General features: G+C 47.7%; 10 protein-coding genes across 10 annotated transcripts; 5 read left to right on the top strand and 5 right to left on the bottom strand.

The window, feature by feature from the left end:
- Positions 1 to 1,264: 1,264 nt before the first annotated feature.
- On the top strand, positions 1,265 to 3,589 carry LGA1 (L-threo-3-deoxy-hexylosonate aldolase). Its single transcript, XM_058506406.1, has 2 exons — positions 1,265 to 1,716; positions 1,869 to 3,589. Exon 2 carries the CDS (start codon positions 2,465 to 2,467, stop codon positions 3,458 to 3,460), a length of 996 nt encoding a protein of 331 aa, XP_058358933.1. The 5' UTR covers positions 1,265 to 1,716; positions 1,869 to 2,464; the 3' UTR covers positions 3,461 to 3,589.
- On the bottom strand, positions 3,590 to 5,394 carry ONS95_012758 (uncharacterized protein). Its single transcript, XM_058506405.1, has 3 exons — positions 5,292 to 5,394; positions 5,017 to 5,243; positions 3,590 to 4,927 (listed from the first exon to the last, which is right to left on the bottom strand). Exons 2-3 carry the CDS (start codon positions 5,063 to 5,065, stop codon positions 4,005 to 4,007), a joined length of 972 nt encoding a protein of 323 aa, XP_058358932.1. The 5' UTR covers positions 5,066 to 5,243; positions 5,292 to 5,394; the 3' UTR covers positions 3,590 to 4,004.
- Positions 5,377 to 6,644, top strand: ONS95_012757 (uncharacterized protein; the record flags this gene model as incomplete). The annotated part of the gene is made up of 3 exons (XM_058506404.1): positions 5,377 to 5,440; positions 5,488 to 5,811; positions 5,863 to 6,644. 3 exons carry the CDS (start codon positions 5,377 to 5,379, stop codon positions 6,642 to 6,644), a joined length of 1,170 nt encoding a protein of 389 aa, XP_058358931.1.
- A 1,039-nt stretch (positions 6,645 to 7,683) lies between these two features.
- On the top strand, positions 7,684 to 9,548 carry ONS95_012756 (uncharacterized protein; the record flags this gene model as incomplete). Its single annotated transcript, XM_058506403.1, has 8 exons — positions 7,684 to 7,838; positions 7,889 to 8,044; positions 8,117 to 8,291; positions 8,336 to 8,429; positions 8,477 to 8,562; positions 8,607 to 8,746; positions 8,797 to 9,372; positions 9,431 to 9,548. The coding sequence occupies 8 exons, from the start codon at positions 7,684 to 7,686 to the stop codon at positions 9,546 to 9,548; spliced, it is 1,500 nt and encodes a 499-aa protein (XP_058358930.1).
- A 403-nt stretch (positions 9,549 to 9,951) lies between these two features.
- Positions 9,952 to 10,632, bottom strand: ONS95_012755 (uncharacterized protein). Its single transcript, XM_058506402.1, has one exon. The coding sequence runs from the start codon at positions 10,539 to 10,541 to the stop codon at positions 10,161 to 10,163; it is 381 nt and encodes a 126-aa protein (XP_058358929.1). The 5' UTR covers positions 10,542 to 10,632; the 3' UTR covers positions 9,952 to 10,160.
- A 762-nt stretch (positions 10,633 to 11,394) lies between these two features.
- Positions 11,395 to 13,583, bottom strand: BNA4 (kynurenine 3-monooxygenase, mitochondrial precursor; the record flags this gene model as incomplete). The annotated part of the gene is made up of 4 exons (XM_058506401.1): positions 11,395 to 12,299; positions 12,410 to 12,841; positions 12,892 to 13,109; positions 13,463 to 13,583. 4 exons carry the CDS (start codon positions 13,581 to 13,583, stop codon positions 11,583 to 11,585), a joined length of 1,488 nt encoding a protein of 495 aa, XP_058358928.1. The 3' UTR covers positions 11,395 to 11,582.
- Positions 13,584 to 14,030: 447 nt separating this feature from the next.
- On the bottom strand, positions 14,031 to 14,785 carry HIS3 (imidazoleglycerol-phosphate dehydratase; the record flags this gene model as incomplete). The annotated part of the gene is made up of 2 exons (XM_058506400.1): positions 14,031 to 14,443; positions 14,500 to 14,785. 2 exons carry the CDS (start codon positions 14,783 to 14,785, stop codon positions 14,031 to 14,033), a joined length of 699 nt encoding a protein of 232 aa, XP_058358927.1.
- Positions 14,786 to 14,999: 214 nt separating this feature from the next.
- Positions 15,000 to 15,637, top strand: LOC1 (60S ribosomal subunit assembly/export protein; the record flags this gene model as incomplete). Its single annotated transcript, XM_058506399.1, has 2 exons — positions 15,000 to 15,299; positions 15,356 to 15,637. 2 exons carry the CDS (start codon positions 15,000 to 15,002, stop codon positions 15,635 to 15,637), a joined length of 582 nt encoding a protein of 193 aa, XP_058358926.1.
- Positions 15,638 to 16,670: 1,033 nt separating this feature from the next.
- Positions 16,671 to 17,678, top strand: ONS95_012751 (uncharacterized protein; the record flags this gene model as incomplete). Its single annotated transcript, XM_058506398.1, has 1 exon — positions 16,671 to 17,678. One exon carries the CDS (start codon positions 16,671 to 16,673, stop codon positions 17,676 to 17,678), a length of 1,008 nt encoding a protein of 335 aa, XP_058358925.1.
- A 1,021-nt stretch (positions 17,679 to 18,699) lies between these two features.
- Positions 18,700 to 19,122, bottom strand: ONS95_012750 (uncharacterized protein; the record flags this gene model as incomplete). Its single annotated transcript, XM_058506397.1, has 3 exons — positions 18,700 to 18,909; positions 18,962 to 19,032; positions 19,089 to 19,122. 3 exons carry the CDS (start codon positions 19,120 to 19,122, stop codon positions 18,700 to 18,702), a joined length of 315 nt encoding a protein of 104 aa, XP_058358924.1.
- Positions 19,123 to 19,834: the final 712 nt, after the last annotated feature.

The raw sequence follows: 19,834 nt of genomic DNA, 5'->3' as shown, positions 1-19,834 counted from the left end.
ATTATTTTAATTAGTTTAATTCGCGAATTACTAGAAGATAATAATATATATAATTATTAACTTAACTTATTTTAAGTTTTAGATATTTTACTTAGTAGTATAATTCTAATTAATATTATTAAAGATATAATTAATCTTATACTTAAAACTTTTAAAAGTTATAAAGATCTTCTAAGATTCCTTAGTTATTACTATAGAGACTCTCTTATCCTTAGTTTAGTTTTAAATATAATCTAAGAGAAAAGTCTTAATCTAATTAAAAGTAGATCCCCGGAGAAAGAATAAAGCTTAAAAGACTTTATTAGTTTCTATAATAAATTAGTAACTATTAAAGCTTATATAAAGCTTAACTTATATAAAGTATACTCTAAGCTTAGATTAATCTTTATTATAAAGATCCGGAGTAGTAATCTTAAGTATATTTTTAGTATTAAAAGTCTTAGTAGTAGCTAAGTTATTACTTAATAATAATCCTTTAATAGAGAATATACTATTTTTATAAGTTAGTACTTCTAATAAGAAAGTACTTAAAGTATAATAGTCTAGTATTTACTTATTATAAATATAGAAAGCTATAGTTAATCTCGGATAATTAAGAAGTAAGTATATTATATAAATAAGAAGATAGTTACTAAGTATTAGAATACTATTTATAGTTAAGTATAAAGCTCTTATTTAATAGCAGATATACTAGTCTTATATAGAACCTTCGTCCTCTAAGGATCCTCATAAATTCTACGATCCTAAGGCTCTAGGAACCTTAGATCCTATAGTTCTAAAAGCTTTATACTATTATATAATATATAATCCCGTAAATCCGTTCCTAGTTCTTAGCTTCTCTGTGTAGTAAGGCTACCGAGCCTCAGGGCTAAGACACACGTGATACTCCTTCTGAGTACGTTCGTAACAAAAGGTTCTATATAAGACTAGTTATCTACTATTAAATAGGAGCTTCATACTTAACTTTAAATAGTATTCCGATACTTAGTAACTATCTTTCCTATCTATATAATATACTTACCTCTTAATTATCAGAGATTAACTATAGCCTTCTGTATTTACAGCGAGTAAATACCGGACTGTTATATTTACTAACTAAAGCGTGAGAGATATGTGATTTTATTACTGTTCAAGCTATTATACCTTCGCAATTACTAGAGATTCTGAAGCTTTTGATTCGTCTGACCAGGGGGGGGGGGGGGGGGGGGGGGGCGTGTGGTGGGGGGGGAGGTCGTTTGTGTATAGTGTATAAATCCTCGCCAATGGGGCTATTTGTTTATTACCCTGCCGCTGATCAGTGATCGCCGATGCATCCTTCTATCAACTGACCTGGATATGTAGCACGGCATCGTACACTCCAAGATCCAAACCACATGTTACCTATCCCACCATATGCATACATCCAAGCCGTCCATCGATTCAGATCCCTGGTTTCTCCCATCCCGTCACCCTCCCCCTACTGCCCCGCAGCAATCCATCTCACACAACAAACAGCCTGAATAATAGCGCCCGATACCCCACGCTCGGCTCTTAATCGGATGATCTCCCAGACTTTTCAAGGTTGCTTTGATTGCTTTTATTGGTGGAAAAACTAAACACCATGCAGGCGGATACCCTGATCCCAGAAATATCTCGGTGCATTTCGAATTTTGGAACGACGTCTAGTTACCCCTCCATGGTGGAGGGGAGTTTACTTTTTGTTTATCTGGGTTCAAAGTAAGTTTAGAGTAAGATGTACAGAGGATGCAAAGGGATGGAATGAGTACTGTAGGTGGGGTTTAGGTTTCGGCTTTCAACGTCCATTGATGTGGTTTCTGCACTCTCACTCGAAGTTCCTAGATCTCACTGCTGAACCTCGAACCGATTAGTATCGAGGAGGAACACTCGCCGATATATCGCCCGTATTCCGAGTCGGTACCTACTTTTTTTGCCCAGTCTCTAGTTTCATTCCGAACGAACTGGTCAGTTTCTAGGTGGCAGGGTCTAGGTTCTACTTCCACTTTTAAAACGTAAGTCCACTTTCCCTCCAACAAGTCATGTCCTGTTCTCGGAATAATAGCATACGGAAACCCCCACTACTCGCTCCCTCGAGGGGCAAAGGGAGGGGGTACGCCACAAGGAATTACCATCTTGTGGGCTCGGGAATCCGGGATATTTATTGCAATGGGCTAGGACTAGTCTAAAGCTCGATGGATTGATCAGACTTATATGATGCTATAGTCCCCGGTTCATTGATTTTTCTGATCTTTCCTTCTTCTCTCAAAGGTTCTTTGATACTTCATACACATTTTACAGCAACTTGTGCTTTTCCGTCTTTCTTGTCTGGGATATCGATTCTGTTGTTCGCATTGAGTTCCTTTCTTCCTCCTCCCTCCACTCGAGAACCTCTCAGTATATACTGAATCCTCAATCCACGACGCACCTTACGAATCTCTTCTTCAACCTCAATAAACCAGCCCTCAAAATGTCCCCCTCCACAAACGGCACCAGCAATGGGCACTCTTCAACGCCAACCAGCCGCCGCCCTCTCCTCCCAGGAATCTACGCACCAACTATGACCTTCTTCGATCCTGAAACCGAGGAACTCGATATTTCCTCCATCAAGAAACACGCCATTCGTCTCGCAGAAGCCGGCCTCGTCGGCCTCGTCACAATGGGCTCTAATGGCGAAGCTGTGCACCTGTCCTCCGCCGAGCGCACTGCTGTCACAGCCGCAACTCGCGAAGCACTCGACTCTGCCGGCTTCACAAAAGTCCCTATCATCGTAGGGGCGACAGAGGGCTCCGTCCGCGGTACTATTGCGCTCATCCAAGAGAGCGAGAAGGCCGGCGGAGAGTACGTGTTGCTACTGCCGCCGTCATACTTCCGGGGATTGATGGACGAGGAGGCCGTGTATAACTACTTCATTGCAGTGGCAGATGGGTCGCCGCTGCCAATTATCCTGTACAACTACCCTGGCGCGGTGGCGGGCATTGATATGGACTCCGACTTGCTGATCCGCCTGGCGCAACATCCTAATATTGTGGGCACCAAGTTTACGTGTGGGAATACGGGTAAGTTAACGCGAGTTGCGCTGGCTACCGATGCGAAGACTCCGTTCAGTGAGGGAAGTGGATATATGGCTTTTGGAGGCATGTGCGACTTCACTGCGCAGACCTTGATCTCGGGAGGCAGTGGGATCATTGCTGGTGGCGCAAATGTTATGCCCAAGACTTGTGTAAAGATCTGGGATCTGTACACGGCTGGGAAGAGGGACGAGGCGTTCGCTATGCAGAAGGTACTCAGTAAGGGGGATTGGGTGCTGACCAAGGCAGCGATTGCGGGAACTAAGAGCGCTATTCAGAGTTACTATGGGTATGGTGGGTACCCCAGACGGCCTTTGAAGAGGCTGGATGAGGTTAAGACACAAGGGATCAAGGACGGGGTTGCGGAAGTAATGAAGGTGGAGTTGAGTTTGTAGATATTGATATTGTGAAGATTAAGCGAGAGGGGTAAGGGGAGTGCATGTGGTTGGCTGGTGATTATTTGTGTGCTTTTTGGGTGCATGATAGGAGCATTTTTTGAACTGAATATAGATGATTTTATTTATACTTACGGATCTTCGAAATGGAATGGCATTTTAGTTCCCAGCTTTGTTTAAGCAATTCTTGTCTGATCACCCCTGAAAACAAATCCCAACGTTGCTGTGGTATGGAGTTTTCAGCCACCCTTTCAAATGATAGACAGACCATCCTGTTAAAGAAGAGAACATTAACCCAGCGACTCGGTTTGCAGGAGAAGCCAACAAAATGTGTGGAGATGTCGGTCAATCCAGAGGGGAAGTCGAACGATTGAAAATGTGTCAAGTGGGCGACAATCTATGTCAGCAAAAGTTAAAGTGAAATTGACATTATCCGAGTTATTCCAATATTTGCTCATTGGCATGAGACGCTTCCATGCCTGAACGCCAGACTCCACATGTAGCCAGTCCATATGTATACCCAATATGAAACCTCTCCTAAAACTTAAAATCCAAGCAAGACCTTCAAGAACAGAGCTACAAGGCAGAATGTGATAGCTCCGATTGCTCTATCCACCCAAACTGGTACACCATCATTCGATACTCTCTGTGCCATTTGAGTCGGATATGCATGCGCAACCGCGGCTCTTGGTGGATTTGGCATGGTGTCGCCTGTCGGTCTAGGGGCAGTCTGTGCAGGTCTGGCGGGAGGGTACGCCGGCGTAGATGTCGAAGGAGTAGGGCCATGATTTGGATCTTCGGTACCATCAAGACCAGTAGCCACAAACCCCTCCGCAAGTGCTGCCTCGGATTCCGTCATACTCGGATGGCGGCTGATTCCTTCACGTTCCGGCGCGTCCTGTTTTTGATTCTCTTTCCTTTCCGTCGCCTTCTCGTTCATTTCATCTTTATACCCCATACTCAGCTCCTTCGGCACCTCCACCTCTTCCACATCCCCCTCCTTGTTCGCCGCCTCCGCGGCTTCCCTCATAATCTCCCCATTTGTCTTTCCACACACACTACATTTCCACCCGGGCGTACTCTTCGCTATCTTCTCCCTCTCCGTAACGCTACACTCCATCCCACCTAGCTGGCCCTTAACATCCGTCTCCATAAAGCTCCTCAGCGCCACCAGCGCAGTGCGGACGCCCCACGCTGGCATCCACGTCTCCTCGTGGTGCCCGCTGATGCTCAGGCAGATCTCGCGATTGACTTCGAAGCGTCCGCTGGGTGTGAGGAACCGGAAGGAGGGCGGGCGGAGAGGGTAGGTAGGTGGCAATACGATGCGCCCGTGATAGATGCCGCTTGAGAAGGCGGAGGAAGGGGGCCCACGCAAGGTGAAGTGCCAGTCGAAGAGGTCGGCATCAGAGGCGGGCGCAGCGTGGAAGTCAGGGGAGGGGGCGCTGGCTAGTTCTTGAGCTTCGCGAACTGAGAAGATAGGTTAGCTGTGCTGTGCTTTGCTGTAATGTAGTAGGTTCGGCAGGTATGAAATGTGGAGGGGGGAAACACGAGCTTACGAATGCGTTTTATAGTGGGCGACTTGGAATTAAATTTTGGTGTAGCCATAATTGTAGATTCAGCGCTACTGTTGGGGGTCGAAGAATTGAAGCTATGCAGGATATGTAGAACTGGCAAGGTGTTATGAGAGAGGAAGAGAGGTTGGGGGAAAGGCTGACGACTTGACAGCTATGATGAATGGGGCGATAAGATAAGCTCTGGATTTGCCGAGGATTTCCCACCACATCTGTGCACCCTTCTCAGCCTCGCACAACAACACTCACTACCGACCTACTATTTGCCATATTCAATGAGGACCGCCGGTGTTAAATATGTCCCAAGGAGTTGATTGATGCACAATTCGAGGAGTGCCAGTTGCTATGGCCGAACGTAAGCTGTCCGAACCTGGAGGCTCCAAGGTCCAAATACCGCCGGCATCATTCCGTGAGCACTCCTCTCCAGATACGCTGACCTTCTCTGACGGTACAAAGCTACACACAATTCTCCTCGGATATGGTTCCTCACTTCTGCGCTATCGCCATTAGCAGTGCGGCTGATGAGGCTGCTACTTGCGCATGGCGACTATGTAGCAGCTGGTCTTCCACCTGTGGAAATCGAGGACGAGGATCGGAGTGCTGAGTTCAAGGAGTTGATAAACGAATGTAAGAGCGGGAGAAAAGATAGAGAGGGTTGGAAAGATAGGATACGTGGAATACGATGTGATGGGAGAGTCATAGGCCAATGTGGTGCAGCAGTTGCGGAAGCTGTAGAGGTGTTCGGACGGATTGATATATTGCTATGCTGTACTTCAGAAGGTACCGAATCCCTCAAATAAATCGCGTGTACACCATCTAACAAAAACAAAGCTGTCGTAGGTACAGTCGAAGAACTTTCCACCTCCTCCGCAACACAAAATCTGGTTCGCGACCAGTTCGAAACAGTATTCTTCTTACAAGTAAACTTCATCAAAGCAACTCTTCCCCTCTTACGGAAACGCCACAATGGCCACATCATAATCCTCACTGGTATCACAGGACACATCGGAACCCCTGGGATGCCCATGTATAGTGCTGCAACTTGGGCCATAGAAGGCTACTGCGACTCCCTAGCATACGAAATCGCACCCTTCAATATCAAACTCACGATTGTACAGCCAAATAAGGAAATCCCAGTTCTGACAAACAAGATCTCTTTTGCTCCTCAGCTACCTCAGTACGAGAGCACAAATAACCCAGCGCCAGGATTAAGAGACATCTTCACGAATGTACTGAACAGTCACCCAGACACACGAATCGATCCTAGTGACCAGAAAGGAAAGAATGGCAAAGACGCCATTGTATCCCGATATCCTCGTCTTCCAAGCGAGGCGCAAGAGCAACTGGTGCTTGAGTCTGTACATGCACTGACAGCGATTGGTGGGCATGAGAACCCGCCGGCGAGGCATATTGTGGGATATGAGGGTGTAGCAAGTGTGAAAGAAAAGTTGAAAACTGTTAGTGAGGAGTTGGAAGATTTTGTGGAGGTTAGCTGTGCGGTGGATATCTTCAAGAGTGATGTAGGAAGGGCAGCTTTGAGTGGACCGAAGGTTGATATAGTGGGCAATGCTTCAATGGGTGGTGTACAGCTAGGTCAGCCCAGTTCCAGCTAAGGTTTATAAGAAGCCAACAAACCGATTCGAGTCATTTGAATCGATATGGGCCTTCATCAATAGCAGACTGTCCGAAACGGCTACTACTCTTGCCTTTCAAGGTCATTTGTCGGTTTGCAACACCTCGCCCAATCTATTCGCCTATCCGTGAGCTGTTGCCAGGATTGTTGATATTTTCGTTCCAGGCTTTGACAACCTGAAGCACTTGAACACCTCAGATACACGAGCGCAGATCAGCCCTGGTAGCGGACAACGCCATGGAGAGAGATACATTTTTCATTGTTCGTTCATGAATATTTACAAGAAACTCCACACATCTGGAAATCTGCTCTAATTCAACCCATTCAAGTTAATAATAATCAAACCCAACTGCCTCGTCAACGACACCAAACTCGCAGAATCTCAGCCTGCAATAGTGACGGTGGTCTGCTGACCGCCACCGCTAACCCACGCTGTGTTGGCGAGCTGGAGCTCGTCGCGGATGCGGTTGGCGATTATGATCATGTTGTTGTGCACTCGGGGGAAGTTGAGATAGGAGGAGATGTTGATGACATGTGGGTTGAGGAACTCAGTATATGATGGTGAAAGATAAGATACCTTATGGAGAGCACGCACGTCGTGGAAGCGAGTGGCGGAAAAAGAATTGCCGCTGAAAGAATGGCCGAAAGCGTGTGGACCGAGTGGACCTCGGCGTGGAAAAAAAGGCCGAGACACTGAACCGTCCGTAAAACTCGCCTGATAGCGCTGACTTTCCAGCACATTTCAGTGGGCCTCACTAGCCGAATGACCCCGTCTTCCCCTCGTTACACTGTTACTTCCCCTCCCCCTCTTTGGGGAACCCTGCGCTGCAGGGAAAGCTGTCCTCTCTGTAATCCAAGGGTGCGGAGAGCTAGAACCGGCCACTACTCGTACTACAGTACAAAAGTAGGCTTGCCCAGATTTTCCCCAGAAGCTTGTTTTCTTTTTCCCCAGGGCTTTTGTCATCTTCCAAGCAATACTCCAAGCCTTTCATCTTGGTATCGTTCCCATATTCGACAGGATGGCTACTCACGATATACGCCACAAGGAGGACGAGAAGGATGAGGTGGCTTATCAGGACGAGAATGTTGATGTGGCTAAACAGCCTGTTCAAAATGCTCAAATTACCGTCGATTCCGCTATGACAGCGAAGGTACTGTTGAAGCTAGATGTCAGGTATGATACTACCTAAAGAGTTGTTAATATTCCTCGCTAATCATCCCCAGAATTCTGCCAGTACTCGCGCTTCTGTTCCTCTGCTCGTTCCTTGATCGTACAAATGTCGGAAACGCGAAAACCTACAAGCTTGAACATGATCTGGGGATGTCAGACCATCAATACGATACGGGACTCACAGTGTTCTATGCTACATATATCGCTAGGTATATACCCCACAATCTCTTGGCTGGCTTGGCTTGTATCAGTACAGATGACGGTCACTGACGGTTGCGTAGTGAAATCCCAAGTAATCTTGTTCTCAAGAGGGTATCGCCTAGAGTCTGGCTGCCGGCTTTGACGACGATGTGGGGAATCGTTACAATGTGTTTAGGGTTCGTGAAGAACTATCATGAGTTCGTGGCCGTGAGAGCTATCTTGGGTATATGTGAGGGCGGACTGTTGCCAGGCATGGTAAATTAAGATTTCTGCTATGCGAACTTAGCTAACGACTACAGGTCTTGTATCTTTCAGGGATGTATACTAGAGGAGAGATGGCTTTGAGACTTGGTCTTTTCTACACAGCAGCTTCACTCAGTGGTGCTTTTGGAGGTAAGACAATCGTCCCGTTAGATGACCAAACTTAACAATCTGGACAGGATTGCTCGCTCGTGGACTCACAACCATTGGCGCACGTCATGGTTTGCACAGTTGGAGTTGGATCTTTATCATTGAGGGACTTCTGGTATGCTCATTGCCACGTTCCATGCGCAACACTAACGAAACTAGACGGTGGCCGTTGGCTTTATGTCGTACTTCATCCTTCCTAATAGCGTCGAAACAGCTTCATTCCTGAAAGAAGACGAACGTATTTTCGCTAGCACCAGACTCCACCAAGATCTACCCTCTCGTCTGGGCCAAGATGGAAGGTTTGTGATTCTTGCCGTTTTTTACCACCTACAAATCGTTAACCGATCAGGGAACATGAACATGAAAGGTTTCAATGGTCCGAAGTCCGTCGAGGAGTCCTTAACGTGTCGACCTGGCTCAGCGCACTCGCGTACTTCGGTATCCTCGCTGGCCTCTACTCATTCGGTCTCTTCCTCCCTACCATTATCGTCGAGCTCGGATACACCGCTAACGAAGCTCAACTCTGGTCTGTTATCCCTTACGCCGTCGCGTCCGTAATCACGGTTATCGTCGCTATAGTTTCCGATCGAATGAAACTCCGAGGAACCATCATGCTCTTTGTCCTAATTCCCGCTATTATCGGGTACGCGGTAATTGCGAATATCAGCGCGGCCCATCCTAAGGTCAAATATGGGATGACGTTTATGATGGCTACAGGGATGTACGCGAGTGTTCCTTGTGTGCTTGTTTGGAATTCCAATAATTGTGCAGGACATTACAAGAGGGCTACGACGACTGCTTTGCAACTGATGATTGCGAATAGCGGTGGCTTTGTTGCGACTTTTATCTACCCTAGTAAAGACAAGCCGCAGTTTCACAAGGGACATACGGTGGTTCTTTCGTTGCTGGTCGCTGCTTGGTTTCTGTAAGCTCTCTTGCACCGTGAAGACATACGATGATATCTTGCTGACAATGTACGCCAGTGTTTTGTTTAATGTGTTGTATTGCAGAAAGGTCAATCAGGATAAGCGAGCAGGGAAGTACGACAAATTCATTGGTTCTGGGGATGATAGAGATCCAGATTTCCTCATGGTTCTGTGAAATAAGGAAGGATTTGACGTTTGGCTTGTTGATCAAGCGGTAGACATGTCGAGAGGTAGACTCGAAACTTGGGCGACATCCCAAGCTGCAAGAATATTCATGATATTACATTATCTAGACACGCGTGTCAACAATTGATGCATCTTGCAGAACTTGGGATATCGGATATAGGAGCTATGTTTGTTTCGTGCAGACATTATTTCTCACGAGGTTGCGGCCAGGAGGCGGGAGACTAGGTAGGGGTCTCTTAACAACATCTTGAGCTTCGGTCACTTCACTTTCTAGGAGCCACTGCGATGAGCTCATAAAGGGTTCCTCATAGAGTTACCAAACGGCGCGTCCTTGGTGTAGATAGAGAAAGCGGTCTGCGAATAAGCTATCTTTCTTGGTTGACATTCTTTCATTCTAATCTAAGTAAATGAAAGACTTGGCTTGCTATGCCACCCGGTCCTTCATCTATTACTCTATCAGCCCCTCCCCCAAACCATCCAACCATCCATCTCACCCCTCCCAAAGCGGATGCCCCGACCCCCTCCTCTCCATAAACGCCAACCCTTCGCCGTCCTTCCCAGCCACAACACCCATCCCCAACATCTTCTCATAAAACGGCACCTAACGCTGCCAGTCCCCAGTGAACAGCATACTCCTCCTCAGATACGGCATACCCCCAATAACCTCCTGCACGCATTTCACTAGCCACGTGCCGAGACCGGCGCCTTGGGAGGAGGGAGAGATATACACGTCGGTTAGGTAGACGAAGGTGGTTTTGTCGGTTACAAGGCGGGCGAGGCCGATGAATTGGGTGGCGGTGGTAGTGCTGTTTGAATCCGGATGGGCTGGATTTGAGTCTGAGGTTTGGGGTGAGGTTTCGGCTTTGTCTTGGGTTTTGTAGAGTCCGAAACAGAGGGAGTTCTGAAGAGTTTCCCGCATCACGTCGTCAGGGACAGGTTTGGCCCAGTACATTTCAGGAGACCACTCCCACTCCCTGCTCATCCTCACTTCACTTCTTCCTGCAACGCTTTTACAGCTGTTCTTCTGCCTTGCCCTGCCCTGCCCTGCCCTGCCCTGCCCTGCCCTGCCCTGCCCTGCCCTGCCCTGCCCTGCCCTGCCCTGCCCTGCCCTGCTATCGCCCACTGTCCCGCGGCATTCGGACAATCGGGCCCTCGCCTTTCTGACCAGCTCAGATATGACTCTAAAGCAAAAACCGGAATCTCTATGCAACGTGCCATGTAGCCTGTCGTGCTATGACAGTATAAAACTTGCCCATCCCCTTGACTTTTAAGAATATAGATCTCGTTTTGTTCAAACTTCTACCTCGGCGAAGCTTTCTTTAATATTCTACTGAAGCTGTGTCGTAGATATAGGCTCCAAATCACTCACACGCGAATATATTGGCTTTAATTGCGACAATAATACTAGCACTTTACAATGCCCTACGTGCCTCAGACAGAGCATCAATGTTGGCCCGTAGACCTTTATAAGAGGGAGACAGAGGGCAAGGTGGAGAGACGGGCATTCGCAGTCAGGGTTATAGCAGGCAGGATCAGATATGTCTGCTGCACTCCACATGCATTCTAGCTGCTCCTGCTTTTGACATCTCGACTTCTTGACTCCTTGAGTTATGACATTGACTTTTGGCTTTTAACTGGACGACAAGCTTGCGATAGACTTAAGATTAAGAGGTTTGTTTCATTGCTTGTCGAGCCAATGATTGTTTACTACCGCCAGTAAAACATCCGCTAAGCTGGGAATGATCTGAGCTTATATAACATCAATGTGGATTTTATGGACGAATAGTGCCTTGACAAAATCAAATACATGGCTATTTTCCGAATACTCTTATAAAAACACACTGCCTTTGAGCATAAATAAATAGAGTCTCTAGAAGATTTTACTGATCGTAAAGTACAAATACATAGGTATCCCTCAGTTACCAACATTCGTCAACGTCTATACCAGCTGCTTCCTACTCTTAATCTAATAGTAACACTCAGCTACTTAACTACTTGAAAACTTCCCTAATCTTCACTAAATCTAAAACTCCCCTCCCCTCCTCCCCCTTACTAATCTTAAGCCCCAAATCCCCAGCCCAATCAGCCCTCCTAGACCTCCAACACTTAACCCTCCAAGCAAACTCATCAACAACCTCCCCTGCCTCTCGTCACTTCTCACCACCTCCCTATACCTCTCATTCCCAAAACTTACTCTCGAGTACTTTGTCCTCCACCCTAGGCCAGGTAGCCAAATAGATAGGTGCTCTTCAAGATATTTCCGCGCTTTGTACAATGGGGAGATTACAGACGCGCGCATCTCAGTATAGTTCTGCAAGGCTAGGTCATTGATGGCATGGGCGTCAGGACGCCGGTGCGTAGAGTAGGTGGCGAGTGCGTGGCCGAGGGAGTAGGTAGATACGAGGGAGGAAGGCGAGGGGGAGTGAGAATCTAGGATAGAGAATAAGACAAAGACGTCTTCAAGACCAGCGTTCATTCCTTGGCCGTAGAAGGGGACCATGGCGTGGGCGGCGTCGCCGATTATCACGACTGAGGAGCCGTAGTGGTAGGGTTGGCATTTGATGCTGATAAGGGGAAGGTGCGGGTTGGTTGTGAAGGACTGGATTAGGCTGGAAGGCGGGATAATAGATGTTACGCCCGGGAAGTGGGCGTCGAAAAAGGAGGGGATAGTAGAAGGGGTTGCTTCGAGGACGCTAAAGTGAGAAGAGGGGAGAAAGAGTGTACATGTAAATGAGCCATCCTAGTGGGCGTTAGCTAGGTGGAATAAGAGGAAGGTTGAAGATGGGGAGAGGGAATCAGGAAGAGAGTGGCGAATATGAGCAGAGGGCATTTATTAGGGGAGAAACGTACCGAGCTGGGAATGGCAATAAACATAAAATCCTTCCCAGGCCAAATATGTAAATGATTCGGTGAGATGGCAAACTTGTCTGATGGATCCCCACTCCCTTGGACCTCTTTCGCCTCAATCGAGAATTCACACCAGAGCGTATCAATATACGTCTGCTCATAGTCCAATCTCGCATACTTCATGAGATGATACCGTACAGCGGAATGAGCTCCATCAGCACCGATCATCAGGTCGAATTCAATCTCTACTTCCCGTGCTCGCGTTCCTGTAGTGTCTTTGGAAGACTCGGAATGCGAGATCTCGAACCAAGCTTTGCAGGCCTTAAAGTCGGCGCCTGTGAGTTTGTGGCTGAAGAAGAATTTGACGTTAGGCATAGTCTCAAGTTCGTCGAGGAGGGTCTTGTTTAGGCTACCTCGATCGGCTGCGTGGAGTGCCTTTAAATAGCTGTCAGTATTTGAAGGCGATTGTGAACAGGGAGCCATACTCGTCCATAGATATCGTAGTCTTGTGACTGCTCGATAAATTCTCCTGATAAGGTTTTGCTATGGATCATTCTACCTCTCATAGGGATTGTTTCGCTGAGTACTTTCTCTAATAGATCGGTACGACCGGAGTGTCTCATTGCGTTGATTCCTCGTTCTGAGAGGGCGAGGTTGATTGATCTTGAGAAGTTGAGGGGTGTTGTTGATGGGTCTCGAAGGTCTGAAGCCGAGTTAGAATTGAAGCGAGTGGTAGACGCAATATCGTTAAACAGTCTGGAACAGGCAAATAACACGACAACAGCGAGTAACCTATTGGTAACCCAGGATATCTATATCTCAGGATAATCTGTCAATGAAGAGCAAAGGAATCTTTTCTTGAAGGGAACCTTTTTCTGGTCGCGTGACCTTCCATGGCTCTGTGCCTGAGAAAAATATCTGACACCAAGGGAGGCACTGGCCGAGCTACCAAAAGAGGAGTAGAATAGCGTGGGAAACTGAAAGTGCGAAGACTAAGAGAAGAAACGCAGTATCAAAACTCAAGCGCCAAGCAGTAAATAACAACAGTTAACGTACCGCTTCTCAGCTCGTAGATCTCTACATCGTGACCTCTTTGCGCCGCATAAATAGCAGCAAGAGCACCAACAGGGCCAGCTCCTACTACCACGATCTTTTGTCTCTCTCCCTCTACAGCCATAACTAGTAAAAATATTCAAGAGTAAAGATTGTATGAAAATGAAACGCAGCTAGGTGAGAAGGGAGTCAGTCAATGACTGTTACAAATAGCTGGGAATGCCGAAGCCGAAGGCGGCCGCTCGCTCGAGCCTGCTTTCCAATTCTTTTCCCACTAGACGCTAAATCCACCCCTACCGTGTTCTAGCCAGCTCCCGCCAGACACACCCTGGTGCACCCACACCAGAGCAACAGTGGTTCACAGAATTCTGTGATTCTGTCTTATCACACAGAGAATAAAATACGCAGGCTACCAATAGCTACAAACACGCGAATGCAAATCTAACTGCTACACATTAGTACGCAAAGCCTTGCAATTGTGTACTTTACTAAATGTGTCTAGCTTCATCTAGTCTCACACCCAAACTCCTGGTATACAAGTCTAACCTATCAAAAATATTCATAACCAATCTCAAGTCGTCAAAGTTCCTTTCGTACTAGGCACCTCACCCTCTTGTCCAGCAACCCGCGATATCGCAGCTCTAATTGCTAAAGCCAGTGCCTTAAATGCACTCTCCGCTCTATGATGATCATTCTCTCCACGTATACAGTCAACATGCAGCGTCACCCGCGCGTTTTGCGCAAAACTCTGCATACAATGTGGGATCATCTCGCAGCTCAAGTCACCAATCTTCTCGCGCTTGAGACCTAGGTCGATGACAGCGTAGGGACGGTTAGAGAGGTCGACGACGGCGCGGGAGAGGGCTTCATCGAGGGGGGCGTAGGCGGATCCGAAGCGTGCGAGGCCCGTAGGTGCGCCGAGGGCATCTTTGAAAGCGCTGCCTAGAGCAAGACAGACATCTTCTGCGGTGTGGTGGTCGTCAACTAAGAAGCAGAATTGTTAGTATGATCCTTTGTCAATGGGACAACATGTAGCGTACTGTGTAGGTCGCCTTTGCAATTGAGCGCCAAACTCCAACCTGCATGCTTCGCCAGTGCATGGAGCATATGGTCCAGGAATCCGATTCCGGAATTGATAGCTATCGTCTGGCTTTTGGAAGCTTGTGTGGCATGGCCATTTCCCCCGTTCAGCGACTTGATGAGTCGACTGTCGGTATTTGAGGGGAACTCCCCGCCATCGATATTGATGGCAAGTACGATACTGGTCTCGTTGGTATCGCGGGCAAGAGCTGCTGAGCGGACTCTTGTGTCGGATTTGGAGGCCATAAGTGCAGGAATGCTGGATTGTCTAAGTCGGAAGCAAAGCTGGGGAAATTTACTGCGAGGCTGACTTTGAATCGAAGCTGTCGCCGATTGCAATAGCTTTACCCCACATTCACGCTAGCGGCCGCTTCTGAATTTAATCAATCTTTTATCGCGTTCACCTAGCCCCTCGACTTCTTTTCGCAGTGAAGTCACCTACACGGCATAATTTCACACAATGGCGCCCTCACGTACGTCGACGGTAAAGTCCAAACATGCGACCAATAAGTCAGGAATCCGAAATAGTAAAACGGCCAACAAACCGCAAGGCGACGGCGTTTCGAAAAACAAGAAACCCAAGAGCAAAGGTCCACCACCTAAACCTCAGAAGAGCGCTGGAAATCTAGCGACGCTAAAGAAGAAGAGGAGAGTGTATACAGAGAAGGAATTAGGTATCCCAGCGCTGAACATGATTACACCTGTGGGCGTCGAGAAGCCAAAAGGAAAGAAGAAGGGGAAGGTTTTTGTGGATGATAGGGTATGTCTAGATTATACTTGTCAATTGGAGAAGAGCGTTTACTGACCATGTTACAGGAGAGTATGATGACAATTCTTGCGATGGTCAATGCGGATAAGGATGGTCAGATTGAAAGCAAGATGATGAAGGCTAGGCAAATGGAGGAAATCCGAGAGGCGAGAAAGGCAGAGGCAGATAAGAGGCAAGAGATGAGAAAAGCGAAGCTGGACGAGACGAAAGAGGGGATAAGAAAGAAGCGGAAGAGGCCTACTGGGGAGGATAGCGACAAGATCACGAAAGAGGCGGCCACTGGAACAAAGCCTCTGAAGTTAAAGAAGAAGACCGTTTCTTTTGCTTGATTATGTGGGATAGCTTTGGCTTGCATTCTATGTTGGCGTTTATAGCTGGAGCATGTTAAAGGATGGTGCTTTTACATTTGGGTAGTCTGGTACAGAAAAGTCACGATACCATGGGATCAATGTAATGTTTGTTTTCCAGACAAGTCTTTCGCGCCTGGAAGGTGCACTTACACTGTTTGGATACAATTGGATACCAGGTGAGTTTTGATAGCAAAAAGTTGCATCCAATAGACTTAAGTCCTTAAGTCCAAGAGCCTCCCCAGGGGCAGAACTTCTGGTATGTGACAGCTCTATCACATGTGAAGTTAGAGACAGTGAAACTCTCAAGATTTCTTGTGTAGCTATGACTCTATAAAGAGGAGCGAACAAGAAATAGAAAAAAGAAGAAAGCAGTCGTCCCGCGGAATAGGAATAGGGTCTAGTAGTTTATGAGAGCGTTGCCTGCTGGCGTGCATATGCTTCTGAATTTACACGATGATCAATTTACGGGGTCTTACACATAACAGCCGGGTTCAGTAGGATACGAGGCTGTAGATCTTATCGTAAGTACATAGTACTACTCCGTACTGCGTAAGTCTATGAACTTAAGCATACTGTAATGCAGGGTCCGGAACATTTATCCTCCTTTGGCGTTCCTGCATTACTACCTCGCTGTCGGTGAGAAACGGAACCATTCAATACGCGGCACGTACTGTACTTATACTTATACATACAGCGGCTGCATCAACTGTCAACCGAGCTCACAGCTTGCTGGCACCATATAAGTATCACCATCAGACCATGACAAGCCACTGCTGCATCTGTGCTTCCGATGCCGCAGACGAGAATGCTGTTGCCGTCGCCATTACCTCGCACTTTCCCGCCTTTCTTGAAATCTCCTGAACCCTCTCTCTTGCTCTTGACGCAGCCCAAGATTCCGCCATAAATTCTGCCGCCTGCGTGCCTCTCCAGGCCACACCCAAACCTATCCTTAAACTCATTCACACATACGAACACACACGCATAGGTACGCATTTGTACCAGCTACCAGACCATGTGCATCGTCCTCGCCACCACCGCCCACCCCTCCTACGCACTCATCATCCTCGACAACCGCGACGAGTTCATCCTCCGCCCCACCAGCCGCCCACACTGGTGGACCACCCCCACCACGTCCCAGGAGATCCTCTCCGCGCGCGACCTCCAGCGCGAAGAGCAAGGCACCTGGCTGGGCATCACTAAGACCGGCAACTTCGCCGTGCTCACAAACTACCGCGAGACGGACACTAGCGATGCCGCGCTGCACCCCGTCCAGGGCACAAGGAGCAGAGGGGGCATGGTGACGGCTTGGCTCACGGCTGGTGAGGAGGAGACTACGCAGGAGTTCGTGCAGCGTATGATGGCGGGGGATGGTGTCAAGGGCGTGGGGGGCTTCTCCCTTCTGTGCGGAAAGTTGAGGTTGAGAAGGAGGAAGGAGGTGGAGCGGGAAAGGGAAAGGGAAAGGGATCTGGAACCGCTGGCTATCATCTCTAATCGCTGCGAGACGCTGGGTCATGTACCGTGGATAGCAGGGAGGAGAGGCGAGGTCTACGGGCTCAGCAATACGTCTTTCGACGATCTTGATGTCTGGCCCAAAGTCGAGATAGGGCGTAAGAAGGTCCTGCAGGCTGTGCAGGAGGCCGTAGGGGAGGAGGATCTGGTGAATAGGTTGTTCGAGGTGCTGGATACGAATACGCTCCCTAAACAGGAGGGGAAGGAGTTTGAGGCGTATCTGTATGAGCTGCGGAAGTCGATATTTATCCCTTCTATAGGGTCTGTTGCGCCGGTTAAGGACCCGCCGAATCTGAATCCGAACGTGACGACAGGGATTTATGGAACGCAGAGACAGACTATTGTTATTGTGGATTGGGAGGGGAAGGTTACGTTTAGAGAGAGGAGTCTTTGGGATGTGATGGGGAATCCGATAGAGAGGGGAAAGGGGGATATGAAGTTTGAATTTAATATTGAGGGCTGGAATAACGAAAGTAAGGGGAATGATGTCTATCCTCATGCTGTTCTATAGACATAGTAACTAATCCTTAGCAGTGAGTAGAGAGTCTGTATCACCTACATAGCACTTAGGGCTGTCTAGAAGATAAAGCACATATAAATATAGATGATAAATCTCACCTTATCATTTGGACATCGTTCTTATAAGGTCCCGTTGCTTCTATCTTCTGTTGTGCGATCTTCCGTAGTAAAAAGACACCGCTACGTGATCAGGGGGAACATCAAATCTCTACCTTACGAAGAACCTCTCGCACCTCCACGCAACTACGCAACTACGCAATTTGATATGGCAGATGACAGAGCTCGATGTGCCCTTTGCAGGCGATTCCGACTATGCGCGCAACTACGGCAACGCTTACCTGACCTTAAACCTGTCTGTATTACCTGCCCGACTCGCTGTTCGACGTGTAACAGATATTAATAGCTCACGAGCTTTGATATAGTTGACGGGATACCCTTAGCAACGTGTCGCGCGTGTATTATACACGTTCAAGACGACTATCAGGCTCAAATAGGCAAGCCGCTGTCTGATTCTAAAGCTGCTCGATAATCCTAATAAGCAGCAAGCAGTCGAGAGAGCTCTTCGCAATCGATTAAGGCTGGAACAACAGAAGGCACGTTGGTTTCGAGGGGTTCCACGGGAGCAAGACATGGCGGAGAGGCCCGTACCGGCAGTAGGAGGGGTACACGGAACCTCGAGAGAATACGGATCCGCAAAGCAGCTGGACAGGTCCGTGGAAGGGTTCTAAGGATCCGGAGGGCTACAAAGATAGGGAGGATACACAGGAGGATTGGGAGGATCAAAGCTCAGACGACTCGGATACTCGAGAGAGCTCCACGGACCTAGGAAAGCCTCCGCAAAAGCCTCCGCAAGACCCTCCAGAAGTGCCTTCGACTCAGCTATGCTCTTGTATAATCAAAGGAAGCTTTTACCTTACTTTAGTCATAGGTTCCTTACCTGTAATAACTGTCGAAACCGAAACAGAAGGAGTAATAAAGGAGTAATAAAGCTCGAAGGGATAGGAATAGTCGAGTCAACCATACTCGCTGGGAGCGAATCTTTTGACACCCGCCGCAATGCAAGCATCGATGAGAGCCTTTTGAGAAGCATTGCCGTGATCGATAGATTGGTTGATGAATGAGAGAACTGTGTGATATCCTCGGAGAACATCAACTAGACTGTCTCTGTTCTGATAGTCTACAATACGGCAGCGAAGTCCATCCTTCGGTTCACAGGAGAATTGCTATCATTGATGAGTAAAACAATATCTGGCTGGGATGTATAGAAGCTCTTACAGCCCGAGAGATGACCATAATCTCATGTTCTTTTCTGGCTAGCAAGGAGTCAATGACTTCCCTAGCAAGCTCTATTGATGTATTTCAGTACGTAATTCCCTCCTGGCAGGCTGTAGACAAGACATACCTCCCGAACCACCAGCAATTACGACTTTAATCATGATGAATTTCGAAATATCCACGAGATACAAGGGAGATTTTTGAGGAGTAAATCTCAGATTTAGGCTGCAGCACCGAACCCCGCGGGTTTTTTAACACCCCCCGCGGGGGGGTTTATACATCTTTACACAAGAAGTACCTAATTTATATATAATAATAAAATATTAACCAAGTTATACAAGAATTATGGAAATTTATCCTTGCACGGGGATTTCCCCCCCTCCCGCCGGTCCTCAAAGCACCAAAACGAGACCAAATACTTGTATTGATATACCGAAGGGGCAAGCGGATGGGCCGTGTCCGCCAAGAGCATGTCCGCCAAGAGCACCTGCCAGCTGCCAGCCATGTCCAGAACGGGGAAAATCGATAAATACCCTACAGTAGAAATCAATAATACTCCGTATCGCCTGAACGAGCCATTTATCCTCTTAAATTCATCCCCAACGTCCATTCCATTGTTCTTGAATCCTGAGAACACGTCCTTCTCTTCACGCAACATGTTCAGAATAGACTGAATTTATTTTGTCTTGTGTACTGTACGCAATATAATACTGTACAGAGAGACTGGATCATCTAAGCTTACCCCTGAATTCTTGGCGGGGATCCATAGGTACCGAGCTTCCCAACACGGATCCAGCAGCACCACCACCACCACCCACTTCGCGCCTTCGATCGCGTCGAGGCTTATAGAGGGGCCATCTTGGTCTTTCTCTC

This window comes from Cadophora gregata (assembly GCF_030347475.1).
Source record: "Cadophora gregata isolate MNR1 chromosome Unknown scaffold_6, whole genome shotgun sequence".
In the NCBI taxonomy this organism is placed as follows: Eukaryota; Fungi; Ascomycota; class Leotiomycetes; order Helotiales; family Ploettnerulaceae; genus Cadophora; species Cadophora gregata.
The sequence above is the reverse complement of the archived record's forward strand: the minus strand, read 5'-3'. Positions and strand labels throughout refer to the sequence as shown.

Excerpts from the sequence above, each read along its gene's own strand:
- LGA1 (XM_058506406.1), top strand. The coding sequence starts at position 2,465 with ATGTCCCCCTCCACAAACGGCACCAGCAATGGGCACTCTTCAACGCCA.
- ONS95_012758 (XM_058506405.1), bottom strand. The coding sequence starts at position 5,065 with ATGGCTACACCAAAATTTAATTCCAAGTCGCCCACTATAAAACGCATT. Across the intron at positions 4,928-5,016 it reads GCCCACTATAAAACGCATTC|TTCGCGAAGCTCAAGAACTA; the intron begins GTAAGCTCGTGT and ends CTATCTTCTCAG.
- ONS95_012755 (XM_058506402.1), bottom strand. The coding sequence starts at position 10,541 with ATGAGCAGGGAGTGGGAGTGGTCTCCTGAAATGTACTGGGCCAAACCT.